Source organism: Phoxinus phoxinus, assembly GCF_949152265.1.
Source record: "Phoxinus phoxinus genome assembly, chromosome: 10".
Taxonomy (NCBI): Eukaryota; Metazoa; Chordata; class Actinopteri; order Cypriniformes; family Leuciscidae; genus Phoxinus; species Phoxinus phoxinus.
The window spans coordinates 11,681,959-11,696,845 of record NC_136885.1 but is presented as its reverse complement, the minus strand read 5'-3'; the positions used below and the strand labels follow the sequence as shown (position 1 = coordinate 11,696,845).

Genomic DNA, 14,887 nt, shown 5'->3' with positions numbered 1-14,887 from the left:
ATAATGTACTCACCCCAAAGTCAACCAAGATGTTCATGTCTTTCTTTCTTCAGTTGAAAAGAAATTAAGGTTATTAATGAAAACATTGCAGGATTTTTCTCAGTATAGTGGACTTCAACGGGAACCGACGGGTTGAAGGTCCAAATTGCCGTTTCAACGCAGCTTCAAAGGCCTCTACATGATCCCAGCCGAGGAAAAGGTCTTATCTAACGAAACGATCGGCCATTAAAAAAAATAAAAAAAATAACGTATACTTTTGAACCACAAATGCTCGTCTTGCACGTCCACAATTTCACGCATTACGTAATCACGTTGGAAAGTTCAAGCGTGACGTAGGCGGAAAATGTAGAGTAAGGCGAAAAACTCCATCTCATTTTCTCCTCCAACTTTAAAATCGTCCGACATCGTTATTTTACCTTCTATATTTGTAAAACATTTTGTAGAGGGTGCTTGACTTAGTCTTTGCACGTTCGCTTTGTAAACACTGGGTCTGTACTTCCGCCCATGTCACGCGTGACCTTTCAACGTGATCAAGTAATGTGTGGCGCATCACAGCTAGTGCAAAACAAGCATTTGTGGTTAACAAGTATACGTTCAATTTTTTTAGAAAATTACAGATCATTTGACTACATAAGACCCTTATTCCTCGGCTGGGATCGTGTAGAGCCCTTTCAAGCAGCATTGAAACGGCAATTTGGACCTTCAACCCATTGAAGTCCACTATATGGAGAAAACTAGGGGTGCACCGAAATTTCGGTCGCCGAAAATTTCGGCCGAAAATGGCATTATCGGTTTCGGGCCGAAATAAAAAAGCCAGCCGAAAATGTCAACCGAAAATGAATGTCAACCGCGCCCCTACCATTCGCGCGCCAGCGCTTGGGTTTCACTCACGGTCGAGCTGTCACTCGTCAACCACCCCACCCCTCCCCTCCCCTCCGTGCTCAAGCAGGTTTCACTCACGGTCGAGCTGTTTGCACGCGTCTGCAAAGATTAAGCATGTCAGCGGTATGGAAGTATTTTAAAGTTTCAGATGAGGACAACCAGCGCCGCCGCTCCCACCACGCGCATGAGCTGAGAGGGCACCAAAAAATACTAGCGGAATGAAAAATCAATAATTATAATGCCGATATTATTTCAGTATAGAAATACAGACATCCCAAGTCCGGGAGTCTCCCGCATATTGATAGCGGCTCACTGATGCCCGCGAATTAGTTAAAATCTCCGGAATCTAGAGCGAGCGCGCCTGCGAGACAGAGACTGTGCTACAAACCGTGTAGCGGGGAGAGGGAGAGAGAGCAAGAGACCGCGCGCGTGTGCCTCATGAAGCACATGCAATATAAAATATATAAAATATTTTAGGTTTTGTTATGTAACTGTTAGTGGTAATAAAAGTTTGATTATTCTATTGGTTTGTGATTTTTCATTTCAGATCCATTAAAAAATTAAGCAATATAAATAAATATATATTAAAGTTTTTAAAAGAAGCCATTTTCGGTATCGGTTTCGGTTTTCGGCCAAGTGCATCCTAAATTTTCGGTATCGGTTTCGGCCCAGAATTTTCATTTCGGTGCATCACTAGAGAAAACTGCTGCAATGTTTCCCTTAAAAACCTTAATTTATTTTTGCCTGAAGAAAGAAACTAGACAGTAAATTATCAGGAAATTTTAATAATTTTAACTAATCCTTTAATTTTATTATGGGGGTAAAGGAAGTTTTCTCAACCATCCAAAAACATGATAAACATCACAGTAATGCTAAAACAGTTTTTAGAGACAATAATGAGGAAACAAACAGAGCTTAAATAAACGCCCATGGCAAACTGAATCTTTGTTTTGTACGTTGGAGTGTGAATTACTGAGCGGAGATGCACAGGCACTTACCCACAGCAGGTGCATCATACTCATCTCCCAGCAGGATCTCAGGGGCAGAATAAGCCAGCGAGCCACAGCTGGTGGTCAGCTTCTTTCCCGGCTGAAACTTATTGCTGAAGCCAAAGTCGGTGAGCTTGACCACTCCCTGTTTCTCAAAGAACACCACATTCTCCGGCTTCAGGTCGCGGTGAACCACGTGCAACCGGTGACAGTACGAGATGGCGTGCACTATCTGGGCGAAATATTTCTTTGCCAGCTCTTCGCTCAATCCCTCCTCGTGCTTCATGATGTAATCAAACATGTCGCCGCCATCGCCGAGCTCCAAGATCAGGTAGAGCTTGGTCTGTGTGTCGATGACCTCATAGAGCCGAACGATGTTGGGGTGCTGGACCAGTTTCATACAGCGGACCTCCTGGAAGAGGTGACCGGTTGCGACCGTGTCAAGCTTGGTCTTGTCGATTACCTTGACTGCCACTTTTTCGCCCGTGAAGACGTGACGCGCGAGTTTGACCACGGCGAAATGGCCACGGCCGAGCGTCTTGTCCAGGTCATACAGTCCAGCGATCTTTCCGTCGTATCCGCGCTTGATTCCCGCCATGATTGCTGGTCCTCCGGTGGGATGGAGGGGGTGTGGCCCCTGGGGGAGGGGTGGGGTTTAAACCGGAGGGAAAATCCAGCTCACTTTAGCACATTGGCTGGTAACGGCAATACCATGATGGCAGGTTCCTGTTAATCAGAGATATACCAGTACAAAAATTAGTCATTAGAACGCAAACAGTCATAAATTGATAACAATTATCATTTTATAATGTTTGTAATATTGCATGTTGACATCACATTGAAGACCTTGTATGTGGCCCAGTGGTTTTCCGAGAGCTATTACATTAACCAATTTCAGCCAAATTTGCTAAAGGTTTTACCACTGTTTTCCATCTGTTAATATTGTGGTGAATATAGATGAAAAAAAAAAAAATTGGATTTAAAAAGACAACTTTAACGTAGGCCTTAATATGTAAACGGTTAGAGGAAGCTGCTCAAGGCGTTTTACAAGGGAGGGCAAAAAACTAAACAAAAAGATATAAAAGTTAAAGAAAAATAAAGAAAAAGTCCAGAATGAAATGCACAGCATCATTAATACCAAAAAGAGAAATTATTAATTAGGGCTGAACGATTTTGGAAAATAATCTAATTGCGATTATTTTTACCAATATTGCGATTGCGATTTAATATGCGATTATTTTTTAAGCTCTTTATCTTTTATATTATTCAACAAACACATGCAATAAATCATTGTAAAATATGGATGGGAATCTTTTTTTATTTATTAATTAATCTTATTAATAAAACTTTTAATATTTATTTAATGACATATGTAATTATAAGAAGGCTACTTTTAAAAATAATTACACATTACAAAAACTAAATTAATACAATTACATGTTAAGAATTTTAAATAGGCTATATAAGCGAATAGCTTCAAAACATAAAAGCTATCAATAACAAAGAGGGGAAAAAAACATTACAAGCAATAAACAAAGAGTGCTTTCAGTATTTTAAGAGTAGTCTGAATGTTTTCCACTCGAGCTGTGATTAAGTGATGTTTCTTTCTCAGTTTAGATACGATAAGCTGCTTCACACTAATGCACAGATCTCTTTTGAAATATAAGATGTGGTTTGTCCTGTCTGTTTAATACAGACATAACTGACTGTTTAATTAATTTCGCGTCATAAACGCATTTTGAGATGCAAGTAGCCTACATTTAACCACGTAGACAGAGTCGCTCACAGCCGCATGAGAGCGCTCTTCATGAAAGCGGCCGTGAGTATTTGAAATTGAAAGCAGCTTCTGTCGATGGTTTTCATATTTTTATTTTTAATATATAAGCCAACTGCATTCCAAAAGACATATGATGCCTTTATAGAGCATTTGTAAGGAAAATACCGGCGGGCGGGACCGCGCACTACTAGAGTAACATCAAGCGCGCGTATTTCACAGCGAGTGCCATATGATCTTCTAGTCAGTGCAATGAAGCCCGCGAATGTCCAATTCGCTTCAACTTTTCCGAACTGTATGAAAGACTATTTTTCAGAAGGTTCGAATGTGTGTGTGTGTGTGTGACAGAGGAATTAGAAGCCAGCAGAATATTGTGTATAAAGCACACGCAGCGTCATCACGCATCTGTGTTTAAAACTAAGCTCAGACTCGATTCTGAAATGATCTGAATCCATACAGAATCGTTGAAGAGAATCTATAACACAATCACATAAATTAAACAAACTGTTCTTTCCTGTAGCCTATGGCAGGCCTATATGCGTAGCGTGCCAAGTTGATGCTTCATCTGCAGTGCAGACTGCTTTACCATCGCGTGTCACGTGACCAGTGTAATCGCAGCTTCTGCGATTACAAAATCGCGTTTCATCATATCGCGATATTATCGCAAATGCAATTAATCGTTCAGCCCTATTATTAATAATGAAATAGAATACATTAAAAGTCAAAATAAAGGCTTTTCTAAAATTACATGTTATGTAAGTAACATACAGTCTACTAGTCATGCTTGTAGTGTAGAAGGGTCAAATATACAGTTTGTCAAATCAGAATCAAGCATTTCGAAGAGCCACTAATAAAACAAATGTAGGCCTAACAATTAAGTTTGAGTCGATTTTAACTCTTTCTAGCTCCAAATAATAAAGAATTCACGTGTTTATATAGTCCAACTACAAATGGTTAAAGAGTAATCCATTCCCATCATGCAGAGCTACAGAGTGGTTCCACTGCCACAGGCCTTCAACATGGACCATCATGGATTTGTATTGATTTCCTCTTGTTAGTGAAAAAATAAAAGCCACATGGCTGGCAAGTAAGCTGGTGCTCGCCTCCTAAAAGGGCTGATTCAATTCCAGTAGCATTAACGTCCTCAGGCCAGTGCTGGAGATGACTGCCATGAGAGTGGCCATGACTTTCACATGTTCTCAGCATCCTAGATCTTCTCCTTATCTCCATAAATCATTTCACTCATCAGGAAGAGATGAAGTGTAAAATCAATGAGGGTGCTAAAACATATTCCAAAACATGTTTGATACCACAGGAAAAACTGCCATACAGATATTATATTAGAATTGTTTGATAATTTGGGTAATTTTGTTACAATATCTTACACAGCAAAGGGAGGCTTTATTCAAATCTTTGAACTAAATTCACACAAAAAGAAAAACAAGTTAATAATAAAATATCCAGAATTTATGACGGATTTTATGACGGAATCCAGTCATAAAAACTGAATTTACTGTATAATGCAGAATTTAACGGAATTTGTGTTTTTTATGAATTAATAAAAAAGCAGGTCAGTACACTTAAATCAAATCGCAAGAATTTAGTTACGTCTCAATGTAATAATGATACTAACACTAATAATAATAAATTATTATTAAAACTTTATTTAAGGGATAATCAAAAATGTTCTTCCCTGTTTTCATTTTAAGAGTAAAGCTCTGTTGTGCAGCACTTTGTTTGACAAAAGCTTGTTTAATTTCATATAATTAAAATATTAATTAAATTAGGCTAATCTTTTAATTATGCCTACATTTGATTGCCAGAAGAAAAAAAATACAAGACAAAATTTATGGAAAGAAAAATTGTATAAAAAATAATTATTTGTTTCTTTAATTAATATTAGATTTTTTTATTCAACTAATTAGACATGCTTTTTGATTATTAATTTAACCATTAAAATGGAATCCAGATAACTTAAAAAATAAAACAGATTTTGAGAAGAATAAAACATTTCACAGGGCCCTAAACAAGTAGCCTAATTTTTGTAAAACTTAGGCCTATAATAAATTGCTGTTAAATTGTATAAGTTTAATTAATTACACATGCTTTTTGATTACTAAACTTTAATTTAACCATTACAATGGAGAATTTGTATGAAAAAATAAAACGGATTTCATAGGGCCCTTGAAAGTAATCAAATGTAAAATGACACTAGATTGATGCTTACAATTAAAAGTTACAAAAGTTATTCAGTCAAGAGCAATGATTTTCTTAGTCTTTTGCTCCTTGATTAACATGACAGACAGAAGCAGATTTATAAAGCCGCTGTCACTTAAAGCTTATGCACAGATCCTATAACATGCATTTTCTTTCTCAACTATTTACGTTCCAAAACTGACTGTTTTCACCTGAATACTTCAATCTCAAAAATCGATTAGGCTACACTAACTTTGCAGTACCACTTAAAGTTACTGACACGTCAAGAGTGTTTTAATCACATTAAGCCACGAAGGACTCAATGCAGTGCTCGCGCTGACGGACACGGCCGAAGCTCTCAGATGCATACGATCCCGAATTCAGGTCTCTTTCACAGCTTATTGCGCTTAAATGGTCAAATACACACACAATTATGTCAAAATGCACACTTGTTGTGAATGTAAACAGTTAGGGAAAATCAGATGTGTAACAGTATATTAGATCTGTGCAATCATTCTTAAAGGGATAGTTCACTTTAAAATGAAAATTCTGTCATCATATACTCACCCTCAAGTTGTTTCAAACCTGTATTAATTTATTTCTTCTGCTGAACACAAAGGAAGATATTTTGAAGCATGTCAGTAACCAAACAGTAGTCTGTACCCATTGACTTCCATAGTATTTTTTTTTCCTACTATGGAAGTCAATGGGAACAGTCTACTGTTTGGTTACCGACATTCTTCAAAATATCTTCCTTTGTGTTCAGCAGAAGAAATAAATTAATACAGGTTTGAAACAACTTGAGGGTGAGTAAATGATGACAGAATTTTCATTTTAAAGTGAACTATCCCTTAAAAGGGACAATAGCCTAATAAACAGTTGCAGCCCATTTCATTCATTCATGTTAATAATAAAAAAAATCACTCACTAAAGCTAATTCATTTTAATTTTTTTCTTCTTCAAGACCTATTAAACTGTCTAACCGCAGTTCAATTGGGGAAAGGTAATACAAAACTATACCTATAATTCCTAAAGTAAAAAATTCATTCAGACCCCTAACCCTTAATATGAGAAGCAGCAGCATGTTTGCCTTAATAGCAAACAAACAACATAAAATCCATTATTTTACATAGTGCTTTCATAGTACACAAATAAAAGCTTGGATCATTAACAATGACACTACAGGCCACTACACCATCTTTTGTTCAACCGAAAGAAATGTCCTTCTCTTTTCATAAAACAGAGCTCGTTGTGGTTTAAGAGGAGCAATTGTTCAAGGATGTGGATTGTTCGGCCCCCTTCACTAGTGATTATGTTGTCATAAACAGTTGATTATTGCTGATATCGATACCAAAGCCCACATTGAATTGGTGAAAATTTCTAAGGATAATATTAGTCAAATCTGGTCTTCTTCCAAACAAGGCGGCCCAGATGCTCCAGACCATTTTGTACACAACAAAAGTGGAAGATTACCACAAATAGCATTTCAGATTTCAGCTCGCCTATTGAACAGCCTACAGAAAAGCTTAAATAAATCATATCCCGCTGTAATGCCAAATGCTGGCCGGCTACCAATTACCATGCAGTCGTAATGGATTCAAATGACCCCAGCTGAACGGTCAACCCCATGAATGTTCCAATGTGAAACACTAAAATCAGAATACACTTACAGTCCTTTCACAATAACAACACATCGACAGCTCCACCTCCTTTAGAGAATTCCTAAAACACAAGCATATCAGCCAACAATCTGTCAGTGAATGACTGCTCATGGCCAGGTATGAACTGTAACTGTTGTGTAATATTGCAGTCTCTCTAATTACACAGGTGAGATCAGAGTTAACCCTGTAAAGCCTTTTTTACAAAAGTTTATTAAACATTTAAATAAAATCTGTTTCATATTCAATACATCAGGCTTTTAGTTTTATGGCCCATTTAGTACGATATATTGAGAATATGGAGATCATAGTTGAGAGAAAAAACAGCTACATTTTATTCAGAGACAAAAATATTAAAATGTTATAGCAGACTGTACACAAACACAGACTGCTTACACAAAACACAAATATACATATTGCTTATATTAATTAAACATAAATCAATTAAATGCTTAGTTTTATGATCAAATATTGATGCAGCTTGACGCTTAATGGTAATAACATCACATTTATTTCCATCAAGAGGTGCATTAATTGTTGGTACTTTGTTCATTTGTGGACTTGTATTGACAGTGCAAGAGTCCAGCACTCTGTAAAGTCTCCTCCAGCACATCCCAACGACTTTCAATGAATTTAAGATCTGGATTCGGAGGTGCCAATTGATTGACCGTTCGCAAAGACACGCCCCCTTTAGTTACTGTCGCTATGTCCGACAAGCGACGCCGCTCTCACGTCACACCATGTTCTCACGCAGTGAAAAATACATCGCAGAGCAGAGAGGAGACTGACAACACACTGACAGACCAGGTTACTTTTGGGTTACTTTTGATATTAAAGTCTCACCTTTCAAATTTGGTCATTTTTTAAAAGAAATTTAAACAATAAATACCGTTTTGTGGCTCTTGAATGTGTCTGACAGGTCGCTGTAGAGCCTCAGTTAAAGCTGCTCGTGAACCGATCATCTCTTCCTTCTAGTTCATTTATAGCATCAAATAAACATGAATGAACATAAGAAGGAATGTTGTTTTAACCGCGGAAAGGTGTCAGTACACTCCGCTTTTCAAGTTCAAATCCTCCCATGTTAATCTACTAACTCTCCTGACGGCTTTGTCGGGCAAAATGGCGGATGTTGAAACTATGATTGGTCAGATCACCTGTCAATCAAGCTCCCTGCGAAGGGTCAATTCATGTGTGAAAATGACACTTCATGCTCCCTCACAACCATTCTTTCACAATTTGAGCCTGATGAATCTTGACGTTGTCATTCTGAAATATGGCCATGATGTGTCTTCCTACATAGTTGTTTAAGAAATGAAAAGCTACACACTACCTCACTTAGGGTTGGAAGAACAGTTGCCAAATATCACATGCTAGACACATAATAATCCAGTCATAGACTCTCACCTCTGGGTTCACAGACAAGGCATAAAGACTAGACCAAGAATACAATGCATGTTTGAGCTGTCTTAACTGAAAGCAACTTGCATTGACAAATCTTAAAATATGTCAGTGCCATTGCCATTGCTTTGTCTCATGATACACACCGGTAACATTTTTTTTCTAAGGATTGTTTATAAAAGCTACTTAAATGCCCAAATTGAACGAAGGCCTAATCCTGGCTTAATCTAAGCACTGGCTGCGAAACAGGGGCTTAAGCATTTGCCTATTTAAATCCAAACAGCAACTTTTTTTTGGCCGGACACCGGTAGTGTATAATGCAATGCAATAATGCCTGAGAAATATAAATAAAAACATTTATTGTTCAACATCTGATACTTAGTTCAATTTTTATACGTTTAGATATATATATAAAAAAGTATAATTAAGTAAATAGCTTACTTCAGTAAATGTTCTGACTTTTACTTATTTTAAAAAGACACGTGCACCATAACAATAATTTTTTTTAGAATTATAAAGGCTATTTACTTACTAAAAAATAACTATCAATCAGACGACAGAGCAGAAGGCATGTAGTAGATTGTGTAAAACAGGTTTTTCAGCAGTTCTGATCATGCTGATAATTTAGAGGCCTTCCATGTCAAATATGATACAGTATCGGCTTTATAGAGTTATGGTCCAAGACATGTACTTGAGCTGTTCTAAGGCTCAGTTTTGCATCAAGAAGTGGTTACATCACATTCTAACCGCAAATTATAAGACAACCCTGCCATATCAACACAATCATATGGCCTGCAGTTACAGGCCCAGTTTTACCTTTCTTACGTAACATGATTACAGTACATTAGGCTGAAGGAACGTGCTCCACACCTTACACATTCCAGTGTGACAGGAGACATATCGATCAGAGTACACTAGGCTGAACCTGATCTTCTGACCTCTTACATGCCTCAGCAATTGAGTATGAAAGGACTGATGAAAAATTAAAACTCCAAGTGAAGACTTTAAAGCTTAAAGCATTGCTAAATCAAGCAAATTAAAGCGGTTTATGTTCACAAAGCTATTAGACTAAATGCAACTTGCGAAAAATGGACATACAACCTTTAATACTGAGAGCATCAAACCACACACTCACATCAGAAGCATGCAAAAACAAATCCATTCTTGATACGATGCAATTAACCAAGCTTATCCTTTAAAAAAAACAGACTTGTTGAAGTCCATCATCATTAAACATTCTTCTACCATCATACTAGCAAAACCACATGTGCAAAGAGAGAAAGGCATCCATGTCTGGTGATGATCATGGACACATCATGTGAAAGCAGACCTGATATGCCCATGCATGTCAGGCCTGATCTGGCCCATAAGCTCCTTATGAGCTCCATACATCCATAGAGAGGAAGAGGATATAAATAATGGCTAACTGGCTACACGCTTCTACCACAGCCCGTGATTATCAGATAAACTGGAACCAGGCAGATCCAACAACATGTGCCTCCATAGAGCATGCAGGCAGCTGTCAAATCACATCCACATTATGGATGTTGTTTAACGCAGGTTTATTGTGTCTTAAACAGATGCTAACCGGCTAACCGTGTTAGCATTCTAACGCACTATCACACAAAGCTTTGACTTACCGCTCTCTCCGGCGAACATTAAAACCACTTAAAACTCCTAAATGTCCCGGCGGCTGTAGATCCGTAGACGGGTGAAGCCCGGCTGAGTGTGAGTCCAGCCCCGTGTGTGTGTGTGTGTGTGAGAGAGTGAGGTTAGTACTGATCAGTGTGTGTATAGGCTGCTGTGCTGGTGGAAGTGCGACTCTCAGCGCTTCTCGCTCTCCGCCCTGAAACCATGGAACTGCACGCAAACATTGGATGAGTCACATTGATGCGGTCTGCACTGAAAAATACCGTCAACAGAGGGAGCTATGTGGCCGAAACTTTAAGCGCTTGTGTCGAGACCATAGACTTCATACGGTTTTATTTCCTTCATCATTGGTGGAGCATTCAATCTTCCAAATCATGTTGAAATTGGGTGTAACAAGTAACGTTACAATAAATATGTTTAATTCTGAGTATTGCTTAAGGAAAGTTAAATAGCACTTCACACAGCTTTTCTGTAAAAGAAAAAAAATATTTAACCGAACAGAAATCGTGACTATTTCAAGGACGTAAACAATAACAAACTCGTTTGAACGCTACTGCGCATGTCTGGCTCTGGAGCATTTCCGGTGGCGCCATTTTTAAACTGTCTATGTTTTTAAATCGCAGATCTATCGAATCTATTTTTTTACAGTCTATGGTCGAAACCCAAACAAGCGCGTACTTTTAGTCTGGCGCAAACTTTTAGTCTGGTATTTACAAAAACTGAAAACAAATTATGTGGAATAATTGGGGCCTTTAAATAAGACTTTGAGACGCAACTTTTTCACTCAGAACGTTCACCTGGAGTAACGTTATCTTACCCAGACGACTATCAGACTCCGTGCGCCTAGAGATGGTTTAAAAGCATATCGCAGACTGTACAATGTGTTTGTACAATATGGACGACATTTGTTTTGTGTTTGGTGAAGCTGAAGCAAACAAGAAGCAAATCAACTGGTGTAAAAAAAAAAAAACGTACTCGGGTCAATAACATGACCTGCGTATTTGTCCAAGTGCATTATTTTTTTAGTTTGAATTTTTTTAGAAATTATTTGATACATTCATGACATATATTTCTTTATTCTATAAAACGTATTTAGTTTGAATTCATTTTTAGTACATTTAAATAATACATGTTATTTTATGTTATCTTAAACCACCCAACATGTCACGTGGTGCAACTGTCTGGACAAATGAACTGACAAAGAAAATTTTTATTATTTTTCTTAATAAAAATAAATAAAAATACTATGGCATAATTTTAGGTTTAAAACCTTTCATTTAAACAAATTGTATAAATATAAGTTTTAAAGCTGTTGAGATAAGTCAGGGTGGCACAACTGCAAACATGGCTCTTTTATTATGAATTGACAAGATAATAACAGTACGCATGATAGTGCATCAGGACAGGACACTGATCAAAAAGGTTTGTATCTCTCTTAAATAATGGTAAAAACTGCTAATTTCAATTATAAGTTGATGTACAACTTCAATTGTAAGTTGGTGCACTTTCCATGTCTGGTGGTACAACTACAGTATATAACTATTTGGTTGTACTGCCCGACATGAAAAAAATCCCACAAAATTATTTAAACCTTTTTTGGAAAATGTTCATGCTTTGTCGCTAATGTCCCCGGGGAGAGTGTACATTGCACTTGTTGGGTTCTATGCAAATAGTAATTTATTACGTTGCTAACTGTATGCTAAACTAATTGAAATGTGCCATTATTACTTATTTCATATGCTTCATTGACTTTTCCAAGCCAGTCAGACAAAGAGCAGTTCAGAATCTACTGAAGGTAAATGAAACGTGTAGACACCTGATAAATGGAAACATATGCAACATATGTTCCTATGTGGTTTTCAAGTATAGCCCACATTCACGCATATGCAAAGAACAAAGACATTAAAAATAAATATGAGTTGTAATGCAGCCTATTAGATGAATTAGAATTCCGGTCACACTTTATGTGGCCTTGGCTATACTGTAATAACCATTTTATACAATATATATATCCTATATGTAATTACACTTAGCTAAAATACTTGCATATAATTAACATGTGTTGTATAATATAATACTGTAACCCTAACCCAACTCTAACCTATTACTCCTAAACAAAATAATACCTTATAATATAGGCTAAATAATAATAATAAATAATTTATATTATACTATAAATAAGATAATTGCGTCACAATTGTGACCCTTTTTCCTCAATCATGTCACAATTATGACTTTTTTCCAACTGCAAGTTTACATCCCGCAATTCTGAATTATAAAGTCTATTGAGAGATAGGCCTACGTATTTAACACAATTGCGAGGGGGGGGGGGGGGGGGGGCTGGGGGGGGGACATAAAATTGTCACAATAAAATTGTGACATAAAAAGTCGCAATTAGCTACCTTTATTTTTTTGTTTATTCGTGTGGCGGAAACAAGCTATATCAATAAATGTGGGAATTGTCCATGTAACACAGTAAACACATAAATGCATGGTCTTGTGGTAGTATTTAATGTTAGTCAATGCCACCTAATATAAAGTGTGACTAGAATTTCTGATGAAAATCTTGTTATCATTCTATCACGTTCCTCCAGTCCAATAAGACTTTCTTCACCAGCATCAGTCCTTCTGCACTTTCATGAAATAAAAAAGCTGAAACATCAAATGCCTACATCCGCACGTGTTCACTTCACGGAAGAATATCGAGTAAACACATTATTCGTCAATTCAATTAGCAAATAGCTACATTTATTAACAAGACTTGTTATAAGAGATCAGGGTCGGGTTCATGTCACGTGACATAATTGACCAATCAGAGGTAACTTTAACCGTGCGGAAATAATAGTAAATTCGTTTGAAACGTGTTGTCTTTTCTAGGTTTTAAATGTAGTTCTAATACTAAAACAATCTCATTCTTGTCATGAGCGTTTATATTGTGGAGGGTTTTGCATTTTTTACATTTAAATTAGTATTCTTAAAGCGACACTATTTTGTATGGGCCATTTAAAAAAGTTAATTGTTCACGGCATATTTTTGTCATGCTTTCTAAACATCATGCAACCATGCCTTAAATTGCGGCCAAATGCATACAGGGTTAAATGGATTTTTCAGTTTTTATATGTGTTTCTAGGCCTATATGCACCACCTGCTTTCACATAATGAAATTGTGTTATAATAGCCCTATTTGAGACAACATCTTATTTCAGCGTAAGGAACACATCCATACAAGTAAACAGGTACATGTGGAATCATTATTGTTATAAATAATACATACTAGCTATAATAAACATGTCATTGCAACAGCCAGCAGCAATGTGCCACATTTGATAGAGTTAGTTAGGCTACTGATTATATTTGCAGAAGCCATATAGTCTGGTTCTTGACCCAGGGGACACGGATTTGCAATGGCTCTTATAAAAGATGATATAAAGCTGCAGAGAGATGCAGGTCAAATACACATGACTGCAAGAGCACGAGCAATGAAATTACCATTCGTTTCTTGAAAAGAAGGTTCGTTGTACAACACTACACACTGCCTCAACACTGAATATTAAATTCAGCATTTATTTTCACTAGCAAGAAAGGAGCTGAAAAGCACAATGGCTTTTTAAAGCTATCGTCTGCCATCTACTGGTCAATAGTGCTACTATAAGAGCTCTGCATTAACGATTTACCACAGCATAAATTACCATAATTAAGCATATTATGAGACACATAGGCACCGATCACTTTAATGATTCAAATTTACAATTTTACTAGTTTGCTATTCTTCCATGAACACATTTATTAAACTGTTGTTGTACCTAAAATTGGCTCTAGAGGGCGCCGTATTACCGCTTAGAATAAACAAGAACTGACACAATCACTGAGATCACCTTTAAAAGACAATTGTTTTCAAAACACGAGACTCTTAAATGATGGCATGGATTATTTATCAGTTAGAAAAATTGTAAGTCAGTAAAAAATAAAAAAAAAGGCCTGTAGCATGTTCAGGTCATACCAACCATAATCCCTGTGGCATTATGAAGTCTATGGATATTAGCTTATACTTTTAGCTGGTTTATTCAAATTAACTTTAGCAAACTACAGTCACACACAAGAGTCTATTTAATAGTATTCACTCAATCCCCATAGACTATAGCTAATATTCAAACACCTTCCAAAGATTTATCTCCAAAGTCACCTCAGTTACTCAAGTAAATAAACGAGTTGAATGTCTAGTTTAAAGTTTAAGTGAATCAGAATTGTCTAAGTATGCCATAAGGTAATCTATTCTTAAGTTAGTTGACTAGTAAATAAATAATTTAGTATACAGCTAACCTACAATTAAATATGTGGAG

The 14,887-nt window shown here is 36.8% G+C and overlaps 1 protein-coding gene across 1 annotated transcript in view; it reads right to left on the bottom strand.

The window, feature by feature from the left end:
* The window catches only part of snrka (SNF related kinase a), a 51,855-nt gene extending 41,108 nt beyond the window's left edge, over positions 1-10,747 (bottom strand). Inside the window, exons 1-2 of the mRNA XM_079625725.1 lie at positions 10,538-10,747; positions 1,881-2,597 (exon numbers count right to left, since the gene is read on the bottom strand). Of these exons, the coding sequence (XP_079481851.1) occupies positions 1,881-2,469 (589 nt within the window). The 5' untranslated portion in view covers positions 2,470-2,597; positions 10,538-10,747. The remainder of the gene's footprint in view (positions 1-1,880; positions 2,598-10,537) is intronic.
* Positions 10,748-14,887: the final 4,140 nt, after the last annotated feature.